The sequence below is a fragment of the Halyomorpha halys genome, unplaced genomic scaffold (assembly GCF_000696795.3).
Source record: "Halyomorpha halys isolate HHAL.00 unplaced genomic scaffold, Hhal_1.1 Scaffold23.1, whole genome shotgun sequence".
NCBI lineage: Eukaryota > Metazoa > Arthropoda > Insecta > Hemiptera > Pentatomidae > Halyomorpha > Halyomorpha halys.
The window spans coordinates 39,670-63,439 of record NW_027116062.1 but is presented as its reverse complement, the minus strand read 5'-3'; the positions used below and the strand labels follow the sequence as shown (position 1 = coordinate 63,439).

At 31.8% G+C, this 23,770-nt stretch overlaps 2 protein-coding genes across 4 annotated transcripts; both read left to right on the top strand.

Moving 5' to 3' along the window:
* The first annotated feature begins 2,443 nt into the window (after positions 1–2,443).
* On the top strand, positions 2,444–11,863 carry LOC106682184 (uncharacterized). The gene is made up of 5 exons (XM_014422914.2): positions 2,444–2,592; positions 5,123–5,255; positions 8,509–8,629; positions 11,368–11,491; positions 11,559–11,863. The coding sequence occupies exons 1-5, from the start codon at positions 2,519–2,521 to the stop codon at positions 11,821–11,823; spliced, it is 717 nt and encodes a 238-aa protein (XP_014278400.1). The 5' UTR covers positions 2,444–2,518; the 3' UTR covers positions 11,824–11,863.
* A 3,371-nt stretch (positions 11,864–15,234) lies between these two features.
* Positions 15,235–22,626, top strand: LOC106682199 (lipopolysaccharide-induced tumor necrosis factor-alpha factor homolog). Of its 3 annotated transcripts, none has more exons than XM_014422930.2 (5): positions 15,235–15,551; positions 17,964–18,084; positions 20,023–20,233; positions 22,195–22,318; positions 22,412–22,626. In XM_014422930.2, exons 1-5 carry the CDS (start codon positions 15,331–15,333, stop codon positions 22,524–22,526), a joined length of 792 nt encoding a protein of 263 aa, XP_014278416.1. In that variant the 5' UTR covers positions 15,235–15,330; the 3' UTR covers positions 22,527–22,626. The 3 variants fall into 3 exon arrangements, with proteins under 3 accessions (XP_014278416.1, XP_014278424.1, XP_014278432.1); XM_014422938.3 differs by having other exon boundaries at positions 22,399–22,537; XM_014422946.3 differs by having other exon boundaries at positions 15,354–15,551; positions 17,957–18,084.
* Positions 22,627–23,770: the final 1,144 nt, after the last annotated feature.

Sequence of the window (23,770 nt, the reverse complement as noted above, 5' to 3'; positions counted from 1 at the left end):
GATAAGATTTATGAAGGAATGGACTGCGTCATCTAGGTTTTCAGGGGTTTTTAGGGAAACTTTAAGATCGATTTGGTCTGTTAAGATTTGGCGGAAGGAATTCCAGCCTTCCAAGCTAAAGTCCAAATTTTGCCCTTACTACAACCTGAAGCCTTGATTTGAGCTAGTTCAGCAGCGTATAATCAGTTGTTATCATAACACACAAAACTTTCCACTTGCTCTATCGCCAATTAAGTTAGAGATATTTTGTATGCTAAGAAATCCGGAAACACTGTGATAGCCAAAGTGGTGCAGTAAATACTTGAGTATTTAATTACATGAGAGTAATTAAATAAGTTTCATGAGTGTGATTAAAGAATATGGTGGTTTTGAAGAACGATTTTACTACAGAAATGTGCAAAATAATCTCAATTACTATAATTGTAATTCTCAATTATAATTACTTTTTGTTGGTAAGTAATGGAATAACAAATACCAAATATAAATTACTTGAAACAATTTAACTAAAAAAGAGCCTTAAAATAATAGTAAGCCTAATTTATAGTTTCAACCTCATAGGACAAGAACCCAATAGGAGAAAAAAAGGTGGTTATCTCACACCAATTTTTGATTACTTTAATGAAAACTATGTATAATTACTAATCTACATTGATGAGTCTGCCAAGTATAAGTAGAGGAATACAAAATGGTGGCTGTTTTAAAACGTTTAAAAAACTTATTTTTTCTTTCGGAGATCCATATCTTTAAAATTATCACACTAAATACCTTATAGAAAATCATTTAAATTAGAGTAAATTTGCTAAAATATGAGCCCTCACAAAGCCATTTGCGTTTAATAGTTCTCAAGATATAGCTGCTCAAAAGCAACATTTCATAAAAAACGCACTGAAAAATCAGTTGTTAGTGAATTAATTTTAACAAGTCTATATCTCAAAATCTGTTCAACGTGCAAATGTCTATTAATACTCCAATTAAAGCTAATTCAATGTACTATAAAGTAGTTTATTTATTTATTTAATATTGATTTCTATCTGCTCGGACAAAACATTTAACTTATGAAAACATATATCTCCAGGATTCAAAAGACGCACAGATGTCTGCCAGCACTGAAATTAAAGGTAGTTAAATGTACTATAAAGTAGTTTGCAATATTTATCTTCGAAAGAATAGTTTTTATGATGATATTCGACAAAATAAATTCACAAAATATTGATTTCTAGCTTTTCGAACAAAATTTTTGGTTTTGTGACAAATAATATCTCAGAAAGTATACGCACAGATGTCTGCCAGCACTGAAATTAAAGCTAGTTTAATGTGCTATAGTTTTACCGATTTGAAATCTATTGGCGGTGCCGGTTCGAATCTGGCCTGGGGGGTAGACTTTTTTCATTGAGTGGCGGTCCAACAAAATGAAAAACTTTGGCCCCAAACCATGGTTAGGCAGTAAGGACTCCAATGGGAGTCTTGGCCGAAAAAAAAATTGCTATAAGGTAGTTTATTACAGGTAATAATTTATAATTTTTGATATATAGACTTCTCAAAATAAATTCACCAACAACTGATTATTTAGTACATTTTTTATGAAACGTTGCTTTTTAAAAAGCTATATCATGAGAACTATTGAACGTAAAATGCTATTTTAGAGATCATGTTTTAGCAAATTTACTCTTCTTTAAATGATGTTTTATTAGCTTTTTAGTATTGATAATTTTAAAGCTATAGAGCTCCAAAAGAAAAAATAATTTTTGACTAGTAATTATATATAGTGTTTACTAAAGTAATCAAAAATTTAGGTGAAATATCTGCACTTTTTTCATCCTGCCTCCTCCACTATTGGATTTAATAAACTTTTTCCTAATCATCATTAACTAACAATTGGTAAAAATTTATAACAGAAGTTTCCTCTTCAATTAAGTATTTTTTTTGGGGGGGGGAGGAGGGGTGTGTTTGATTGCTATTCTAGTGCCACTTCGGTGTTATGTATTCACATTTGCAATTGTATAAATAAAATTTCAATTACATAAGATTGTAATGGATATTGGGATTACTTTTACTCAAGTAGTAAGTGTAGTTGCGGATCACAATCACAATTACAGGGTTTCATTAAATAATTTCAAGTAATAAATACAATCACTTCCAAATGTAGTAGTATTTATGCAATTCCAAATTTCAGTAATTGGTTGGTAATTATGATCTTCATTATTTTTTGCGCAACTTCGTCGAAAGCCACACATAGTAGTACACTATGAGGCACAACCTTAGTTGAATTCACTCACCCGCGAGTAGAATGTACAGTTTCAGCTTTACTCTTAGATTGCTTCCAATCTGATTGTTAGCAAGTGAACATGTTTACACAGCGGGAATTTACGAACAGCTAGTAATTTTCTCGACTATTAGATAGTATACTAACTCAATCTAATCGAGCCTTCACTCATATAAAAAAACATATGATATGGTTAATTGTAATTTATATGTATACATATCGAAGTCGATGTTTAAATAAATTTTATTTTATTTTATGAAGCAATCAAAAGGGATCAAAGTGCTGCAAGTGAGGTGCTTGTTATGTCATGAAGCATTGAGATACAGCAGGTGTGAGCTAGAAATATTATTGTTAATCCTTCCTAAAATTATTACTAATCGATTCATTATTTATCTACATCTATTATGGTAAATTGATTTTATTAGAGAGTGCATAGTTGAAGATATTTCGTTTAATGTCTTATTTATTGAAAACAAATATTACCAAAATATTTCAATTACAGTTTTTTTTGGTATCTCTAGTGCCATAAATTTAATAACGATCCGCCATTTTTTACAAAAAATAATACATATGGCACAAGCTATATCTACTTATACATAATATAACCTGTATTAAAAGCATAACCTCTACTACTATTTTTATTTCGAGTTTATAACGTTTTCATGTTCTCCAGCTTAGGGCAAGATACACACTGCAGAAATCACTCATCGTTTTCAATGGAACTTTAGTTGTATGTAGCATCCCAAAGTTAACGAGAAAATGAAACCTCGCAATTTTCTTTGGCTTCTTTTGGTATTAAGCATGTGGTGATCCCCTTCCTAAAAAATAATTAAAAACTAGCAAATCGTTCTGTTTTTTTATTGTGTTAATACTTTTTTTTCACTTAATTCCTGGTTTAAATTCTCTGTTATTCTTAGATTCATGATAATAAAAATGTTAAACCGATTTGACATGGTTCCTCGTACACTAGTTTGTATAGCTGAATGTAGCTCAAGTGGATTTGATGTGAGATAGTTTTATAATAAAAAAAACAATAAAAAATTCGGGAAAAATACTGTGTTCGAAAAAATAAAAAATTACTAACTGTAATTTACTTATTGGCCTTTTTTATTGTATTTATTAGTACTTTAAAAATATTAAGTAAAAATTAAATTGAATATTACTTGGCGTAAACAGAAAGTTGAGGAACAACGTGTAGATAGGTGAAACGGAGGTTTTATATTATTGTAAGTAAATTATTCTATACTACTTCTCAATCAAAATTTAGTTGGTATTCTCATTTAAACTAATATTTAATTATTCGTATTGGTCAACATATTTTTATATTCTAAAAATTTGATACTATTGATTGATAACGCAAGAATAAATTGAAAAAAAAGAAAGGTAAGAATACCTTTCTTTTTTTTTTTTAATTTATTCTTGTCGAACAGATCCGTTATCTAGAACAAACGACTGACTTGAAATCCTCATACAAGACTGAAAAGACAAGAAACTTTATATGACTATAAGGCCTATCTGGACTTAAGGAGTTCAGATATAGGGCTGCACTAAATCATCGAATTCCTCTTCTGACCATTCCTTACCATCCAAAATCCTTCGTTGAAATCTTAATGCTCCTTACTTTGTCACAAATCAAGTCATCCATGAGGACCTCAATGTACCTATGTAGCCGATTTGGCCTGAACCAGATACCAATCTTTCCATTATATACTTTCTAACTACCCAAACCCACTTGTTTCTAACCCGGCCTCTCCTTTATTGCCTGATTATCATTCTAGCTTCTCCTCTAGGAATTTTATTGGAGTTCTATCTAGATTCTACACATGTCTGTATCCATGCTATTGTATACATATCATCAAATTTATTAATTAAAAAAAATTAATTTACTTTAAAGATATTTTGGTCTTTCAGACGCATTACCGCACTTTTTCATGCTTTTCTAAAATAACTTCAAAAGACCGCACCGTGCAGAAAAGCTATCGGTTTTGTAACTAAAGTCGATAAAATTTGTTACAATTTTATACTAATGAGTATATGGCCATTGCTTTCCAAGATACAAAATCGAAAACAATTATTCATATCACATCCATTGTATTACAACTTAATAATTAGCACTTGGTCAGATTTAAAGTTTTGAGTTTGGCCATTTCTTCGTGTTCTATGTGTAGGATGTGCAAATAAATTTACATTTTATATCCATCCTTTTTATTTTAATCTAATAATTACAACTTGAACGTTTTCAAAAATTTTCTCTAAAATTCCAATAGTCAATATTTGTTTTTATCCAGCATTTATTCGAGGACCATTGAGCCCAGAAATTCTCTTATGGCTTGAATTGAAAGCTTATTAAATTTATTTCAAATTCGTTCTATACGATTATTCTTGTAAACGTGTTTAGGATATTTTACAAAATACGGGGTTATGAGGATTTCTTACGTTAAAAGGGAAATGTTAGTGTAAATATAATGTGAATGTATCCTGCAGTGAAAAGTTATATCTTAAAAAGTAATGATTATAAGACTGACTTAGTAGATTTGTGTTTGGGGGGGGGGGGCGTCAATAGACGTGTGTATGCAGAGATCGATTATTGATATTGGCATCGAACCTTCAGCTTCGCTAAGCCTTTAATATATTACATAAAACCAAACGTTATCAATTTGTAATCCTTTTTACTTTTGGTCCGTGTATACAACCATCTTCGATTCCACGAGAATATTTGTTCACAAAATTGGAAAATACATTCAAACAAACGTTTCATCACCAACATTCTTTAGACCTTTTTTATGTTCTGAGGCATAGTATAATTCGAATTCCAAAATGAATTAAATTAAATACCATATCATAAAATAATACTTTTAGGGGCTATACTCGACCTCTGATTGAGCATTTAAAAAGAAGACATCCTTACATACATATTGCAAGGTTGCCATCACTTCCAGATTCTAGCGACCGACTGTACATGAGAACAAGCGTGGAAGGACTCACGAATCCTGTAAGTATATAAATTTCTTTTCGTTAATTCAGCAGAACTATCTAAAATATATTTAGAAAAATAATTGATTAATGATACTATCAGTCTCATCTTTGACCTGCGTAAATTTAGTCAACGCTTGGCTAATCTAATCATGATAGTTAAACAATCATAAAAGCCATTACTACGAGCAAGAATAAAAATAATAATAAATATAACAACAATAAAAAAAAAACTACTCCAGACCTTCTGTAAAAGCTGATAAATATTTTTATTCTTTATAGGCATAAAGCCTACAAATCATTAAAACCTGTTGTTATCATAAAATAACAAAAATATTTGTTAATTCAATTTATTCTGTAGACTGTATGTCACTGGACAGTGATGAATTGAACTAAATAATAAAGTGAAACGTATTAAACAATAAAAGGTAATAATAGAGATAGAGTGCCCTTCACTTGAAAATAAATAACCTCTTATTTATTGATTAATATAAAACAGAACCTATATAGTTAATTAAAGGAATATAGAACTAAAAAAAAAAAAAAAAGACCAATTATTTACTAAATAATTCAACAACACTATCCAAATTATAGTCTCAAAACATTTATTTCATTCACATGTCCAACGTTTCGGCCAATTCGGCCATCTTCAGGGACAATCTTAATTTACTCAGAGACATATCATTTAACCTTTTAAAAAACTCCATACAGGCCATTCTGCCCAGGTCAAAATATTTACATCTAATATGTCAAAAATACAATAAACACCTAATAAGTCAAAAACATAAAAACCAGTCAAATTATTTCACTTTTACCACAATTTATACATTAGATGTTTATTGTATTTTTGACATATTAGATGTAAATATTTTGACCTGGGCAGAATGGCCTGTATGGAGTTTTTTAAAAGGTTAAATGATATGTCTCTGAGTAAATTAAGATTGTCCCTGAAGATGGCCGAATTGGCCGAAACGTTGGACATGTGAATGAAATAAATGTTTTGAGACTATAATTTGGATAGTGTTGTTGAATTATTTAGTAAAAAATTGCCAGTCTCAAGAAAGAAATTTAAAGATTATAAATGACCAATTAGTTTTATATGCTTACTTTGTCACAAATAAAATCATACATAAAGACCTTAATGTTCCCTATGTAACCGATCTAGCCCGAACCAGATATCACTCCTTCCATTATAAACTCCCTAACCACTCAAACCGCCTAGTTTCTAATCTTGCATCCTCTTTCATTCCTGACAATCCTCCGAGGCGCCTGAAAAGAAGATAGCCACGAGACCAGCAAATGTAAAATGTCATTAGAGTGCTACCAATGGGTAGTTTCTCTACACGCCTGTAACACTCCAATCTAACTTAGATCGCATTTACTACATGTATTATAATATACAGTTGTAAATAGCAATAAATAAATATTTTAAAAAAAAGTTTTATATGATAAAAAAATGGTATATTATTAAACTACTTATATTTGGGTTGTACGCAAAGTATAAATTGAACAAAGTTACTTAGGATAGTAAGAATGAATAGGCGAAGTCCTGGAGTTAGTGACGTATGTTTTCCATGACATGAGGAAAAGGTTTTCCTGCAGGTATCCATCTCATCATGAATAAATAAAGGCTTTCCGTGGAAGTAATTTCTGTGTCCTGGTGCAGTATGTAAAATTGCGTCTGGGAAATTCATGAAAAACGTCTCACCGCTTGATCTATACTGAACACTGCCAAAGGGTACCTTGGTGGGAAGATAGGGGTAGAGAAATTTCTGTGAGGGCTTAAGCATATTCTGCTAGATGTCAACGAACTTTCTTATGCATAATAATAAATTAGATGTCAATCGTAAAGTTATTTTCTAATAAGACAGTATGCACTCTGTAGAAAATAATTTGGAGGGTCTCATCTCATATCTGGAGTCCCCTATATCATAAACTATCTGTTGTAACTTACATTTGGTTAAAATGACTTTAAGAGTCTTCGAAAATATGAAAAAAAATTTTTAGATTTGTTATCATTATATTTCCAACTGTTCATCCATACTACTAAATAATAAAATAAAAAATGAAGCCTCTATTATTTAAAACTTTACTAGTTCAATAGATCTGTATTTAGACTTGGTACGTTCATGATAATTTAAAAAACCTATTTTAGGAGAAACAGCCACTTTACAAGAAATAATTAAAAGCTGAAATATTTTTTTAAAATTATTTAGTGACATTTACAGTTTTTTTTACATAATAATACATCTAGAAAATTTGACGTAAGTTCATAATGATATGATTCACGCAAGTGGAGAAACTACATTGGTAACATTTTTACATTAGAAGGACTCGAGACCATCTTCTTTTCAGGCGCCTCGGAGGATGGTCAGGAATGGAAGAGGAAGCAAGGTTAAAAAGTAATGGGTTTGGGTGGTTAGGGAATTTATAATGGAAGGAGTGATAAGTGGTTCGGGCTAGATCGGTTACATATGGAACATTAAGGTCTTTATGGATGATTTTATTAGGTTTTTAGATTTTAAGGATTATATGTATTATATGGATTAGATTGTAAGGATTATACGAGAGGAATTCGAGGGTTTAGTGGAGGACCCAAAGCTCAACTCCGTATGTCCAGATAGGCCTTATTATAGTCGTCAAGATCAGTCTTTTTTAAAGGATTGGCAGTTTATAACATATCGTTAGAGTTGTGATAGTCCTAAAATAATTTAAAGAAAATTACAAATTTTACCACGAGAGCTTATTCTAGCAAACATCCATCCTCTAAACAAGAATAGAAGTACGATTTTGAAAAAATAAAAGACTTTTAAAATATAAAATCAAAAATATTTTTTAATAAATAAAATAAAAAACTATAAAGGGAGAAATTAAATGGTAGAAGTAAAAAAAAAAACTCTTTCTTGAGAGTGTCCTTGTAAATCATCGGATAGAGTTGGAAGCAAAGAGCATTGGATAGCTTCTCCTTGTTTGCGTGCATGCAGCCCCAGGAGATTAAGCTTGGATGCAGATACTGGTCGGTAGGTACTGGACCAGACTCGAGAGGAAGTACTGCTGACGAGAAGAATAAAGAAATTGCTGTTGTAAATGATCCATACATAAAATCAACAGTAGTAATCATAAAAACATATGATCAATAATAATTATATTGTAATTACAATTCTAGTTGGTAATTTGGTTAGTAACTTACTTAATAACTAAATGATAAAATAAGTAACTAAAAATATTTAGATGTATTCTCGATAACACATAAGTTATGATTATCATTTAAGACAATCAGCTCATACATAGCATTGGAAAAGGAACGATCCTGGCAAATCCAACAATCCAATGAAAACCAACAACTGGCTTTTGATTCTACGCTCAAGAAGGAATATAATACTGCTTTACCTGGTAATGCATTGTATTATTATTATTATAATTGTATCATTATCATTTCGATTACATTAATTAAACTAGTGGATATAGTTTAAGTACTAAATCAAAGTGTCATATAAAAAAAGCCAAAGAAAAGAAAAAAAGTTTTCGATTTCTTAAATGAAAATTACGTATAATTACTAGTCAAAATTGACGAGTCTACCAAGTATAGTTAGTGAAATTGAAAAATGGTGGTTGTTTGAAAACAAAAAAAAAATTCATTCGGAGCTCCATATTTTTAAAACTACCAAGAACACTAGAAAATCTAATAGAACATCATTTAAAGTTGAGTATATTTACTACGATGCAAGCCCTAACATAAATTTATGTTCAATAGTTCTCGAGATACAGTTTTTTTAAAAGCAACATTTCATATATACTGAAAAATTCGTAGTCAGTGAATTTATTGTGAGAAATATTTTTATCTTCGTATGATTAGTAGTTTTTATTTTCGAAAACAAATTGATTTCTAGTTGTTCGGACAAATTTTTAGTTTACGAAAACTATATCTCAGAAGCCAACAGACGAACAGATGTCTGTCAGCACTCAAATTAAAATTGACTAATGTACTAAAAAGTACTTTATGACGTTTATCTTCATAGGAATATTGGTTTTTATTATATAGTCTATGTATTTTAATAGATAGACTGTGTAGTACATCGTCATTTTCACACCATTGTTACTTTATTTTGTGTTAAAATTAATTGATGTGTTAAAATCAAAACTGTTCCTCCGAAAATAATTAGGTGTTGATGACTTTTGTCTATTATCAGCGTTAGTTATAGGAATAATTCTCAATCGAGACGGAATTTGGAAAAAAGTGCATTCGCGCACAAAAGTGTAATCCTTTTTCTTCTGAAGATCGCATTTGTACACCCCTCGATATCCATTACTTACCAAATTGGAAAAGTTTGTCGGAGGATGCGGGCAGCAAAGAACAACATAAATAAACAAAACCATATTGCCGTGTACGGGGCTTCGGGGTTTCTAAGCCCGACTGGGGGTTCCCCATACAGGTATTATATTGAAATGCATTCATATATTAATGTAATATATGTATCTGTATTTATATATTTATATTATGTATTTATATTATATATTTATATTATTTATCTCTATCAGTTCCTGATGGGAACTGACTGAAAAGGGATGCGCTATATTTAATTCAACCCCTAGATACCATCTGAAAACCCCCGCCGTGGCATGCTAGATATGAATATCATAATTAATCATTGGAGTTCCTTTCCAACGGTATCGTGTTCACCAATTTACTATGCTATTATATATGAGGTGGCATGCAGGGATTATTAATTATAAAGTAAAGTCCTCGTTACATATTTTATATTTACAATTATATACGCATTATCAAGAATACTATTATGAGAGAGCATGGTAAACTTATATCTTTATACTTTAATTATAAGAGAATGAATTGAGAAGTACCAGTTGAGATATTTAATATTTATACTGACTCTAAGTTATTAATTCTATCCTTGCCATTCAAATAACAACAGAAAAGGTCTTACTTGGCTGCTGCTCTCTCTTCCTCCGGCCTGTCTTCAGGTGTTCATCTCTCCCAGCTTCCCTCAAACTCTCCCAGCCTGTCCTTCCGTCAGACTTCCTACCAGACTCTGTCCACCTCGACTCTCCCCTCTGACTGTTTCCACTCCTGTGTCCCAAAAACTCTTTTTCCTGCCCTTTTGTTAATTTTCCCCCTCTCCTTCTGACTCCTCCTTCTTTTGATTTCCTTCCTCTGATTGGTTCCTCTATTTTCAGAGGGGGTGAGAAGGTCCAATGATCTTCGACGAAAGTCCTACCTTTCATCTTTAAAAGTTTCTTCTTTGAAGAAAGCCGGCTTCTGGCGGCTTACTTTATGTTTCCCGAGGTTTTTAGAGAGGCCCGTGTGAGATAAGGGGTGTTTATTTGTTATCCATTACGGCGGCTATTTCTCCGTACTTTCAAATGTCTAAACTGGCCACGTGCACGATAAGGGCTGTTTGTTTGCTTAACTCTGCCTAGACGGTTAATGGTTCCCAGAGGGTGCATACCCTCTGTTATCTATATATCTTTGTACATTTCTTTAGATCTGTTGCCGACGGATTTTTGCCTAGGTCCGGCGGTATCTTTGGCATGCCGACAAAAGAAATTATTTTAAGTTAAAAAACTCCAGCTGGTGCCTCTCATACATATCAATATTTATTTTATGGCGGCGTTTCGACCTGAGTTTCAGGTCTTCATCAGGGGTTATGGCGTAGAAGGTAGGCCTACAACTGCTATTAAAGGAGCAGTTGTAGGCCTACCTTCTACGCCATAAACCCTGATGAAAACCTGAAACTCAGGTCGAAACGTCGGGATAAAGTAAATAAATATGGTTTTGTTTATTTATGCTGTTCTTTGCTGCCCGCACCCCCGGACAATCATTAATCTACGGTCAACTATCTACACCTCATTACTTACCAAAATTTCAAAGTTCTTAACTTTCAAATATCTATTTACAAAACTTTACTAGGTGATTTCTTAGAACTTTGTTTTCGGCTACCGCCTCACTTTAATTGGAAAATAAATGTTCCAATATTTTTTATCATATTACTACATATTTATTTTTACAACTAAGCAGTTATTCTTTTATTACAAAAACATATCGAAGTTAAGATTAGTTGGCACAATAAAACAAATTTATAATTGATAATTTATTATTTAAAACTGTTTTTAAGCCAAGCCATGGAAATTAGGAAGCGACCGACTTCTATGTATCAGGTGTGGCACTCAAACGGATCCAACTTTGGAAAAAAAAGGTTCAACTTACAGTTCCTTCGGAAGAACGTGCTTTTTATTGTGGTAAAGGAGTTTAAAGTGTTTACAATTAAATTTGTAAATTAGATGCAATAATATCCTATTCCAATAGGTGCTGGCCATTTCCTTTTATGACATATAACTTCTGGTCGGAGAAGACCGTAAAACTGTATTGCAAGAAATGCTCGTCCTACTTGGCAACTTACGACGTGAAAGATAAAAAATTCGTACACCGCCGCCCTTTCAATCCAGCCCGAAAAGCTTCCTCCGTCATTGCCAAGTTGTCGACATCAGCTCCCAGCATCAGCATCCACTCCAACAGTTGGGAAAAAATAAAAAATGGTCGACTACCCCTGTGTCATTCTTCCATCAAGTAAAGATTCTTAAAAAAATAAAAAAATACTTTATTCACAGTCATTTTTGTTATTAATATATGTATTATAGTCCCGTAGGTAGCAACAGGTTAATTTTTTTCCCAATGTTTCTTGTTTTGTTTTTTTAAATCAATTTACCAGCGGCCCACGTCGTATCTCTCGCTCTCATAAATAAATGACTTGGATAATTTTGAGAAATATTTTTTGGAAATCAATCTCACACTTTGATCGAATTATGCGACGCCATTTTTTATGAAATATAGATAATGAACCACTTGACCAACTTGAGAAGACAACCATGTAACGTGATAGTTGTCAATTCTAGCTAAAATGTTGCAACATACCAACCGTATATCATTTACCTTAAATGCGTATTTTTAGTTCACGCACTCACTCAAAATAAAAATACACTCAGACATCAACTGCACTTAAATTGTATGCCTTTATTAGACAGAATAGATAATAAAGAAAAACTCCTCAAGAGTTTTATTACATATCCCTGATTCCAGTTTGTTTACAGATGGCGAATTTTTCCCATTTTATGTTGTTTATATGGCCCTAAGTCAGTCAAACAGCTCAAGTACCAGTTCCAAGTTTCATGTAGTGGCACCGCGTTGAAGATTTCGCATGTTTTTGTGAATTAAAAAGAGTTCTGGTGAAGACGAGAGTACCAAATTTACTAAAGAAAAACCTATACCTGAGGTTGAGATTAATAAAGTTTTAATTAAAATGCAACCATTTTCACGAAACAAGCCCAAAATTTTGTTTTGGAAAATAAAACCTGAATTTATTAGCTGTGGTATTAAATCTGAGTTTACAAAATGTCACTGTGTGGTTAGTTCTCTTGACACAGAAGTAGCAAAACAAATTTCAGATTTCATAGAGATTAAAATGTCTCATACAGCCTATTCTGATTCGAAATGCGTCTTCTTTCAGAATTTGAGGGAACATAGGCACGGAAGGTTAAAAATTGCTAACTGAATTGTAGTTAGGGGATAAAAATAAATCTTCCCACTTACTCCGTGATTTGTGATCACTTGCTGGTTCTAGTGTTCAAAATGAATTTCTTCATACTCAATTTTCAGATACATTACCTCATACTGCTAAATCAATGTTAGAAGCTAGCCATAGCGAAATTCTTGCCAAACTGGCTTCCATGGCAGACCGAACTCTTGACGTAACATCCAACCATTCTATCTTTGCGTCCACCAGTGATTTCTTCACCGCTTTAGAAGCTTCTCTGGTTTATCGCCTTGCCCAACTGTAATCGTTGGTCACTTTCTACTCAAATATCACTATAGATCCAATTCACCCAATCCTCGAAGGCATTCCTCTTCAAGGAGCAACAGTTCCTGTTTTTCTTAGCGTTAGCATTACCAGAAATTCAGAGAGAAGGTAAGCTGTGTACAACCCGACAGTTATACGTCTTCTTCTACTCAGAATCCTTCGGAAAACTCCAGTCCGTTACATTAAACGTGACATAGTGTGATGGGAGGCCTAGATGTTGCATGTGTGTCCAAGAACTTACTTCATCTTTTATGTTTTTAGTTGACTCTAGTGAATTATTCCTCTCAGCCCAGGAGAGAACAAATCCGACAGACTCTTTTCCATAAATCGTTCAACCATTCCTACTTATGGCAAAAACTTTTTGAAATTAATTAATTCAGTACTTTCGAGGAACTTTCCTTAGGTTTTTATCATTGCTAATGTTGCACACCTAATAATAGGAGCAGAGTCTGATTGATCAAGTGACAGTTCTGACAGTCCTGATTAAAACTTCCAATTCACCTCAACCTTGTGTTGCCACTTCAAAGTTCTAACTTTTTTTGGACATCTCCTGCAGAAATATTCAAACATCCTTCAGGAGAAACCTAACTTTATCATTGGCCATGACATAACTCACACTATCGAGGCTTCAGAACCACCTTTATCAACTCAACCTCGGTGGCTCCACCCGATAAGCCGAGTAGGCTTGAACTTAAATTCGAATAAATGTGTGCAATGGGAATTCACTGATCTTCGAACAGTAGCTGGCCAAGTCCACATTGTACCGAAGAAGGACAGATCTTGAAGAACTTTCGTCGATTACAGACGATTGTACTCGGGGCAGGTTTGAATCCGACCTAGGAAGAACGTTTTCATGTCAGAAATGACCAGAAAGAGGATCATTTAAAAAAAAAAAAACTTGAACTCGGTAACCAAACCAGACAGATGCTCTATACCTCCATGACTTCAATTCTTAGTTACTCAGAATTACTTACTTCTAGAGATGTTCAAAAACCCGCCATCTCGACGCCTTTTGGATTATTTGAATTTTTAGTACTTCCGTTTGGATTGCGCTATACTGCGGAATCGTTCCAGCGCTCCATTCATCATATCCTAAAGAATCTTCCATTTGTCTATGCATATTTATATGACTTCTTAGTGGCATCTTGCAACGAAGGATAATACCAACAACATCTTAACATACTCTTTCAACGTTTAACACATTATAATATTAACATCAACATTTCTAAATGTGTCATTGCCGCTGATAAAATCGATTTTTAGGAATATGGTGTTAACTCCTCTGGAATTGCATCCCTGTTGGAACGTATTAGGGCCAAAATTAATCACCATCACAGTCAATGATTTCCGGCGATTTCATGGGGTTGTAAACTTTTATACGAAAGCACTCCCTAACACTGCAATGACTCAACAACCATATAACCATATAAAAAAAAATCTAGACCGACGGAAAATGTAGTGAACTTCAGATGCGGAGGCATCGTTCAACTGCCTTAAGCAAGAACATACCAATTCAGAAAAAAAAAAAAAGTGTAAAATCGACTATATAAAATTTCATTTCCGGCAAATTGATTTTAACGAAAAAGTTGCCGTGACATCCTGGGCATATACCCATTAGGTATTATATGTATGTATATTATATGTATAAATGTATACATATACCTTTATTTACATTTAGGTTCAGTTTTGCTAGGCTGTTCACAGACACAAACACCCACAATTTCGCGAGACTTGAAAATAGTACTTCGGGGAGCTCAAACCGTACATTTCCTTTGAAAATTCAGATTCGAAATTTTTTATGATCACCTGAATTTGACCGAATAGATTTGAGGTGAGCCTTGGAAGACGAAATATTAATAAGCAGGAGGAATCACCAAATAGTCCTTAAACCTGAGTAAAGAGATACAGTCTCCAAATATCCAGTAATAACGAGTGAACTACCAAATAAATAATAATAAGATTATCCTTGTAAAACTCAGTAAATACCACAAACTCTGCAATACCATGATACCCTTCATATAAGTCAACTATTTTCCAATCAGCTCCAGGACTAAATTGAAATCACTCATAGTTATAGGCTAAAGTATCAATCTTAATAAACCTACATGTGTTTCCTATATCATTGCTAAGCAAGTAACATTTTTTTTTTTTTTAAATTAAGGTTATTATATTTATCTTAAAGATGAAATACTAATTGATCGAGCCACTTGTCGTGAATCAACGATGGATGACTTAAATAGAGAAGGGTGTGAAGATGACACTGGAAATTCATCCGTTGTTGACGAATTCAGAAGAAACAGGTGTAGATTACACGAGATCTATGACGCAACTGGAGTGTACATCGACCTTCTTCGGAGATCAAGTCAAAGGATTACAGACGAAGCAATAGTCAATGAGGCTCAACAGAGCTCGTCAGCTGATGTTGATCCTGCAAGTTCCAACAGGTTGAATAACATCGGAATTTAATATACAAAGTAGTATATCAGTAAATTATTATTACTAAAAGTCCTTTCTCAAAACACCGTCTAAACCACAGCCCTCACCACATAAGGCTCATTCTCCAAGTTTGGTGCTATTTCAGTTAGAAATTTTTATCAATGATAGACCGTCTGAGTGTGAATGATTTTATTTTTAATTTATTGCCCTCATTGAGACCAATGCTCCCTTCTAAATTTTAGCTTTTAATCATTGATTACTGTTAGTTATAAAATATATAATGCTCCCTTTGTCATTCCCTAGCCCAGCCACTAAGCAGAAGCTTAGAGTTTACAAGTCTATGGTATCAGTTACTTTCGCAGCAAATCTAAAAAAAATCAATACTTAAAATTTTTATATTACATAATTTCGTAGTATTTCAAGACCTCTTTAGATACATGCTTATCATTGTGTTTTGTGAATCTTCTTTTGAGTGCAAAGATGAAAATAGTTAATTTGTCTCTCACTAGGCAGTCACTCCCTAGCCTCCTTAATTTTCTGGGTTCTAGAGAATGACATGTATGGCAATAGAAAGAATAATAGTTCTTTTTCTTTCTATATTCACTATTAGAAAAGTTACAGGGTAAACTTTGACAAGAGGAATTCTCAATCAGCAGATCAGGACACTGTTGTTTGTAAAATCAATAAACAAGACATTACTAATCTACATTTCTAGCCCTAAATTTCTTTAAAAAAGAAAATAATGATATTTTCATCTTTCACCCAAAATGAAGTGAAATGGCAGTTCATGCTGAGTCTCTACTTGTCAGTTCAGTACTTATCCTTGTTATTTATTTGTTTTTTCCTGAAGTCATGAGTTCACCTTTATCAAACAAAATAAAACTAAAACTTTCTATTACTTCCTTCAGATTCTAAATTAACATATGATGTTTCCTTAAATAAGATGTTCAAAATGATATTTGTATTGGTCATTTATATAATATATGACATTGGATATTATACTATATTTTGGGTTTTATTATCATAATAGATGTGATGATGGTGAATTATTGAGAATGCTACCGGAAATTTTAAGCAGAACAAGTGTTTTGTTAGAGTTTCTCACTATTTAGGTTGGAAATCATTCATGATCAATCACAAGACTGATCATTACTATATAAATATTTTCCATTAGAATTAATACAGTAATTAGGTGCTTAATTTCGCTTTATCCTTCCTTAGTGCTGTATATTACTCTCTAGAATAAGACTTTATTAAAAAAATATCGATATCATGAAACTGTAATATTAAGTGAGTACCTGCTTTAGGATATTATAAAGGAGCACTCCCTGAAGACAACAAAAATGAAAAAACTCTAATCAATCCACCTTAATTTAAAAAAAAAATATATTTAAAAGTTAAAAAGCACTAAATTTGGTAAATGACCCATATCCATAATTTGTATGTTTCTCTTTTTAGGCAGTTTGATTTTGTAAAGCATTCATTTTTCACATCCATCTGCACTATGTCTTGACTTGATGTTTTAAGTTCTTAATGCTATTCAGATAGGATTTGTTTCTATTAATTGACAAGTTTTGTCATTGCCATCATTTAGAAGCATTTGATCTTAATCCAGTGGTGTCAAATGGAGAACCAAAATGGATATTTTAGAGAAGTTCTAAAAATTTATTTATTTTTCATATCTCATTTTCTATCCTATTAGTAAGTGTATATGTCTTACCTCTATATTCTTGAACTCTCATGGTAGCAGAGTTTTATAAACCATAAGATCTTTGGTAACAAAATGACTGTTTTCCATAAGTGAGAATAATGGAACTATGACCTGAAGATCATCCCTAGAGAAACTTTTTCAAAATACACTAGAAGGAAGAATTTGAAGTACATTATTGAAGAAGTCTCTTTTTCTAAAGTTCCTTTGAACATTTTTGGCCTAATATGTAGAGGTTAATAATTTTTACAGCACTGGTTCAAAATTATAATACATTGATAAGTTATAAATTGAAGAATGGTTTTGCCTTTCTATTGAAGTAGAAATGTAACAAGTTCAACTTCTGAAATTATAACTGATTTGTCAGTTCTGTTTTCTTCCTCGCTTAGTTTTATTTTCAAACTTATGCTAGTCCCAGGTGCCTGGCATTGTTATAATTATAAATAATTATAACAATGCAACTGCAAAGATCCCTTGATTTTTATTCACCAAAAAAATTGTTCCTAAACCATCAAAAAAATACCAGATGTTAAAATAGAGCATGAAATAATCATACTAGAGAAAATACAAATTTGAATCAGATTAGACCATTCTACCTCCATGTTTAATATTTCAGAATTTAAATTTTGCAACCACCGAAAGAAAACTTATTTCTACAGAAATTCTTATTAACAATCTACCTCAAATATTCTAAAAACCCTTTAGTTTTCAGAGTATCAATTTCACAACTGATTAGAAATCAGGAATCCAGTGAAAGCAATGAGTCAAGACAAATATCTGATATTGGAATTGGTTCGCCGGCAACTTCTTCAATGCCAGAACCGTTCATTGTGGTGAGTTCAGTTTTTATTTCCTCTAGATCTGTGATATAAAACTAGTTATGAGATGTTTGTTAAACATACTTTTTACACTAGCAAATGGTACAACACAAATATTGTCCTATTTTTTTTTCATTTTCACTTTTTGATTTATATATTTAATCTGTAATCCTGTATACACTAGGTGGTTATGTTTTACTCAAGTTTTAAGTTTAGCAATAATTTTTTTTTTAAATATGGAACTCACTATTCTATTTATTGTAAAACTTCAATTGTTGATCTCTAGTATATAGAATACTACATATTTTTTACTTATCTGATAAAATAGTTCTTATATAGATATTTTTAATGCTTTTTCCACCAGATTTAGGGCAGGCTTATTTTAGTTTAATAATCTAACCTATTAATACATTAATATAAATATTGCCACTTTTGTATCAGACATATAGACAGAATCTGCAGCATATATTTTGTATAATGCTTGCATTTTCTGACAACCTCATCATAATGGCTGCCAATAACAGGTATCTGCAATTTTATGCTAGAAGATCTGCCTAGCATCAACATGAGTATCAACTCAAAGAAAACAAAATGCATGAGAATAGGACACAACCCTATAGAATAATCAGAATCTTGAGACTGAGATAGTTAATTTAGGATCATGTGTAAGATTTCAAGAATTTGGGGGTCTGGTTGAGCAAAAGTTATTGTAACAACGGGGAGGTGTCTCAAAGGCTTGAACCAGCAGAAAGAATGTTCCACACGATCTAGAGAAGTTTCTTCAACAGAAAAGAGGTGACCTAGAAGATATATCTACAGGGCCTAGAAGACCTGTCTTCAGGCTCACATTCCTTTTCATTCCCTCTTCCTTCTGAAAATACAGAAGTCAGATCTAGGTAATGGAGATGCAATAGCTAAAACAAGTCAAAGAGAACAACCTGCAACACCAATATCAGGTTAAACTTTGAGGTATAACTCTCTCTCTCCCTCTCTCTCTCTATCCTTCCCTCCTTCCCACCCTCTCTCCCTCTGCAGAAAGACCAATGTTATGAATTGGAGAACACCATTTATCAGAGTTTTCCAGTTCTTAAGAGTTACTCAATAATTTTTCAATCTCCTTGTATCTATTACAGCTTTTCATCCAGCATTTTCCCTGGGATTTGTTCCTCAAACATTCGTTAGTTGACTTATCATAATGAAATGGTGCCATTGTAAAGGTCATCAGCTCAGCATTGGTGTGCTGTCGCAGACTCCATCATTTCAGACCACCCAATAGAATTTACAGAGGATTCATTATTCAAACCTAACAAGAACCAGTTCTTGCGTTCTATGATGTGTCACAAATTCAGGATTAATGTAATATTAATCAACAAGTTAATAAGTTAATAAAAACAAGTTAATCTGTTTTCGGAGTTGATCTGAGCTCTCTGCTAGGTGCTCTTCATTTATATGTTTTATTGTTTCTTTTATCTTTTTTCTCTCATTTTTATTATTTATCATGTTTTTCAGTTAATTTTTATTGTTTTTTTTATGTGAAAAGTTGTTACCAATTATGTCTGTTTCCATTGTATGGTTTTCCTTAATTTTTTTTCCAACAACTATATCAATAACAAATAAACAATCATAAAGTCATACAACTTTTATAGTAAATATATAAAGTATTGACCTGTAACAGTGTTAGGCAAATATAATTTTATCATATCTGCAATTACTTCCTAATTATTATAATTTGAAATTGTAAAATAAAATTACAATTACAAGTAATTGCAATTGGTGATCTTAACTATTTGTTGAACTGAACTTGTAATTGTAAGTGTGGTTAGTTACACAGTTACAACTACTGTTGAGTTGAGCCAAATTAACAGCTATTACTAATTACAATCTTATGTAATTGTAATTACTTTTCGCTCAACACTGATCTGTAAACAAAATTAAATAACCATCAAACTTCAGATAACAGCAGATGACACTGTTTACACAACAGAGGACCAGCCTTGTGTAGTTCAGAATGGTCCACCACCTTCCTATACATCTCTTCCTCCGCCAATACCAGCTACTGTTCTTCCACCAATAATTCATTCACCCCCTCCTCCGAGCTATGAAGAAACCTTTGGTTTAAGATATCTAGACAGGGACCAACCTGTTCTAGTTTTTAATACAGAAAGTAAGTACCGTCAATTTTTTTTCAGTTATTTAAATTCATTTAGAATATAAATTTACCTTTGTTGTTCATGCATACCATGAATTTATACTTGAATTAGTTTGAATGAGACTATTTGTAATGATTACTCAAAAAAATGTTGAGTAAATGTAAATTAATCATGTTTATTATTGAGTACTTTGAGCACATTTTAGCATTTCTATACTAATAATAACAGCATATTTTTTTTATTAAAAGAAAAATCTTCTTTATTTTACTTTGTACTCATAATTCATGTAATTTTTACACAAAATATTTAAATAAATTGTATTTTAACAGGAAAAACAGATTGCATTATTACTCAAAAGGTTCAGTTATTATTTATATAATTTATATAAGTACAAGAAGGGAGTGATTAATAGTTTACTCACAATTTTTCTTTTAAATTCAATTTTTTTTTTCATCTGAGATTGACAAAGAAACATTGGTTAAATGTAGCGAAATACCATGGAGAATACTTTTTAGATTAAATGTACTATGCATCTAATATAGATAAATATAAATTTTATTAAATTTCACTAAAATTTGGACAGAACCTTTTTTACAACCTAATATTAATATTACAACCTATTAATTAATATGTGGGTACTGTTAATTAATGAAACAATATTACCAGTGTACTACTGATACAACTACTATTTAAGTGTAACACTGATAAGACTCAACTGGAACAAACATTAGTTATAAGGAGTCTCTCAACTGTGGTTCTAACTCAGGACTAAGCCTGAAATGGTACCTTTTACAGACCACCCTCACCTGTAACTTAGGGCAAAAGGATATCCCTTCCGGGAAAATGTTTGAAAATTAGGTTACTTAAAACTACATTTATTTTAACCTGTCTGTTACCTTAACCTGTCAAGACCTTTTAGTTAATATCAAAACAATTATAATAATTCCTTCACAAAATGTGTGCTGCCAGACTCTCCCAAAGCTCTCACAGACCACTTGCTGAAAATCACAGCTTCAAAAGGACCATGATTGTGATAGCTATGTGTAGTACATTTCGCACTGGTTTATAGATACCATATCTCCATTTAAAATGTGATAACTCGTAATGCCAATAATACTTTATACTTTTAAAAAAATAATTATCTTTTTTTATAGTCTTAAGGCAATCTTGACATCTGATTTAATATCAATGTGATCTACTAGTTTTTGATACTATTGTCCTTGAAAACTCCACTGACAAAATGAGAGGAAGGTTTGTTGGTTCTTTTGTTATTGTTTAGTGGTATCAACTTCACTGGTCATCAACACCATTTATTTCTTAGTTATTTATGCTTATACTTATTTTATAATTTCTTTTTAATATTGTTTTTGTCTCTTCAATGTCAATCAGTAATATTAAATTTTATCACTTTAAAAATTGCAATATTGAAAAATTATCATCTCTTAGAGTAGTTGACATATTCAGGCTAATCTCAAATCTATTGAGGTGTAAAAGATAAGGCTAATTGTCATATTGTTAACACTGACATTTCTGAGGCATCTGTTTTGTGATGAGGTAGGAATGAGTGAGTTTCGTGTAGCTTATCCTCAACCCGTTAATTCGATCTCTTCTCAACAACATTTACGGCTGGAAGGCTAGGACTTGACTTCCTTTTTTATAATTTATAATTTACTTCTTGAGCTCTCATTCCATATTGATGCCCATTCATCTTTAATTTCCTTTTCAAAATGATAAATAATATGGAGTTCTTTATTCTATAGACATCTCAGAAAAATTCTCAATATCTGAAAAACCTACATAGGAATCCTACAAAACGGACTTACGAGCTATCACAGCTTTAGCAATCATGTATAACTTGATCTGAGAAACTTAATTATTTCACAGCAGATCCCTAGTCTTTTAAGAATATCAAATCAGGAACATTTATTACTAAGTCTTAATCATGTTATTAATAATTGAACGTTTTTGATTTCAGATATGTGGGGTTATAGACCTCAGTTGGCTTATTGTGTTTCATGTAATGCTACGGTACTTACAGATGTCCATGCACAGTATTGCCAAGCAACTCATCTTGTTGCTATTTTATCTTTTCTGTTATGGTAGGTTAATGTGTTTGTCTTATCATCTTTATTAACATCATATTTTAATCAAACAAGGCTTTAACTTCAATTGATTTTAGAAAATCATTTTAGCTGCTGGCCTTGTTGTGTACTTCCTTACTTCATACCTGCCCTAAAAGAAGCACTTCATCATTGCCCTGCCTGCCACAGTCATCTGGGTACATACTATCCTTTCACCAGGACGTGATATACTATTACTACTACTATTTATAAAGAAATAGGTATCATTTAACGGATACCCAACAATTAGTCAAAAAGAATTATTGAAATAAATCTGTAATTAATATAAAGTGTATTTTATTTTCAGTTATAGAATATAGAGTTGATAGATGATAAATTATTATTATTATGATAGATTATTTATCAAAAATAAAATATTCAATTATGTAATTCAACAGCAATGTTGTACTCATGAGGATGCTTAAATAGGAGAAACATCAACTGGTTAGTTATCAAAAATGGTATAAAAAAAAAAAAAAAAAAAAATAGGCCTTAGGTAGTATTTATAATAAACAATAAATAAATGAATATTATGTGTTGAGAGGAAACAACTATTATTAATAATCAAATAATACTGAAAGTTGAAACACGAAAAGAACTTATGACTCAAATATTATAATCTTGTGACTCCTCATTCCGCATTCAGTGATCTTAGCAAAACTAAGTAAAAGCATGGAGTTGAAGAGTTCCATGAGGTTTTCCAACTTTTAGGTCATCCCAGGAAGGAAAAGCCAAACACAATTATTCTCTGTCTCTGTCTCAGTCCATTAACATACTACATACATAAACATAACACATAACATAATACCTTGCATTAGGGTAAAACAAAAAACAATTTTTTTACATTCTAATAGCTGAAAAATTTTCAAATTAGAGTGATGAAAGAAGAGGGGTTGAAATAAATACAAATTAATTCATATCTTCCTGTCATGTAAGACTGCATTTTTACTTTTTTACTCAGTTAATTGTCGATAATATTTAACTTTTCACTGTAAAATGTAATTTTTATAGCTGATTATTATTTGAAATGATCAAGAATTTGAAAAAAATATTGTTTACATCTTTAAAATGTTTCCATTCCTGCAAAATTAATAAAATACAGAAAAAATCCATGTTTCAATGTGATAAGTCCAGTCTATTCAAGTAAAACCACCCTTTGCCTAGATGATTGGATTTTTCCAATATTTTATCAATGTAATTATTGTAGAACTGATAGGAACTTTAAAGATTTAAAACATTTAATTCTAATCCTCGATTGGTAAAAATAATTCTTGGCTAGAGTTATTACATTTATATCTTGGCAAGCACTACTGGCAGATATGAATCAATTTGATTTCTTTTTTCCTCTTTTTTTTATCTTCTTAATCCAAAGCATTAATATTTGAAAAACAAAAATTGTTTTTTGACTCAGCCTAGAGTTCATGTCCATTT

Bases quoted from the DNA above. Each gene is read 5' to 3' on its own strand.
- LOC106682184 (XM_014422914.2), top strand. From the start codon at position 2,519: ATGAAGCAATCAAAAGGGATCAAAGTGCTGCAAGTGAGGTGCTTGTTA. The intron at 2,593-5,122 runs GTGTGAGCTAGA...TAATACTTTTAG, and splicing joins GAAGCATTGAGATACAGCAG to GGGCTATACTCGACCTCTGA. The intron at 5,256-8,508 runs GTAAGTATATAA...TTATCATTTAAG, and splicing joins TGGAAGGACTCACGAATCCT to ACAATCAGCTCATACATAGC.
- LOC106682199 (XM_014422930.2), top strand. From the start codon at position 15,331: ATGGATGACTTAAATAGAGAAGGGTGTGAAGATGACACTGGAAATTCA. The intron at 20,234-22,194 runs GTAAGTACCGTC...TTTTGATTTCAG, and splicing joins TCTAGTTTTTAATACAGAAA to ATATGTGGGGTTATAGACCT. The intron at 22,319-22,411 runs GTAGGTTAATGT...AAATCATTTTAG, and splicing joins ATTTTATCTTTTCTGTTATG to CTGCTGGCCTTGTTGTGTAC.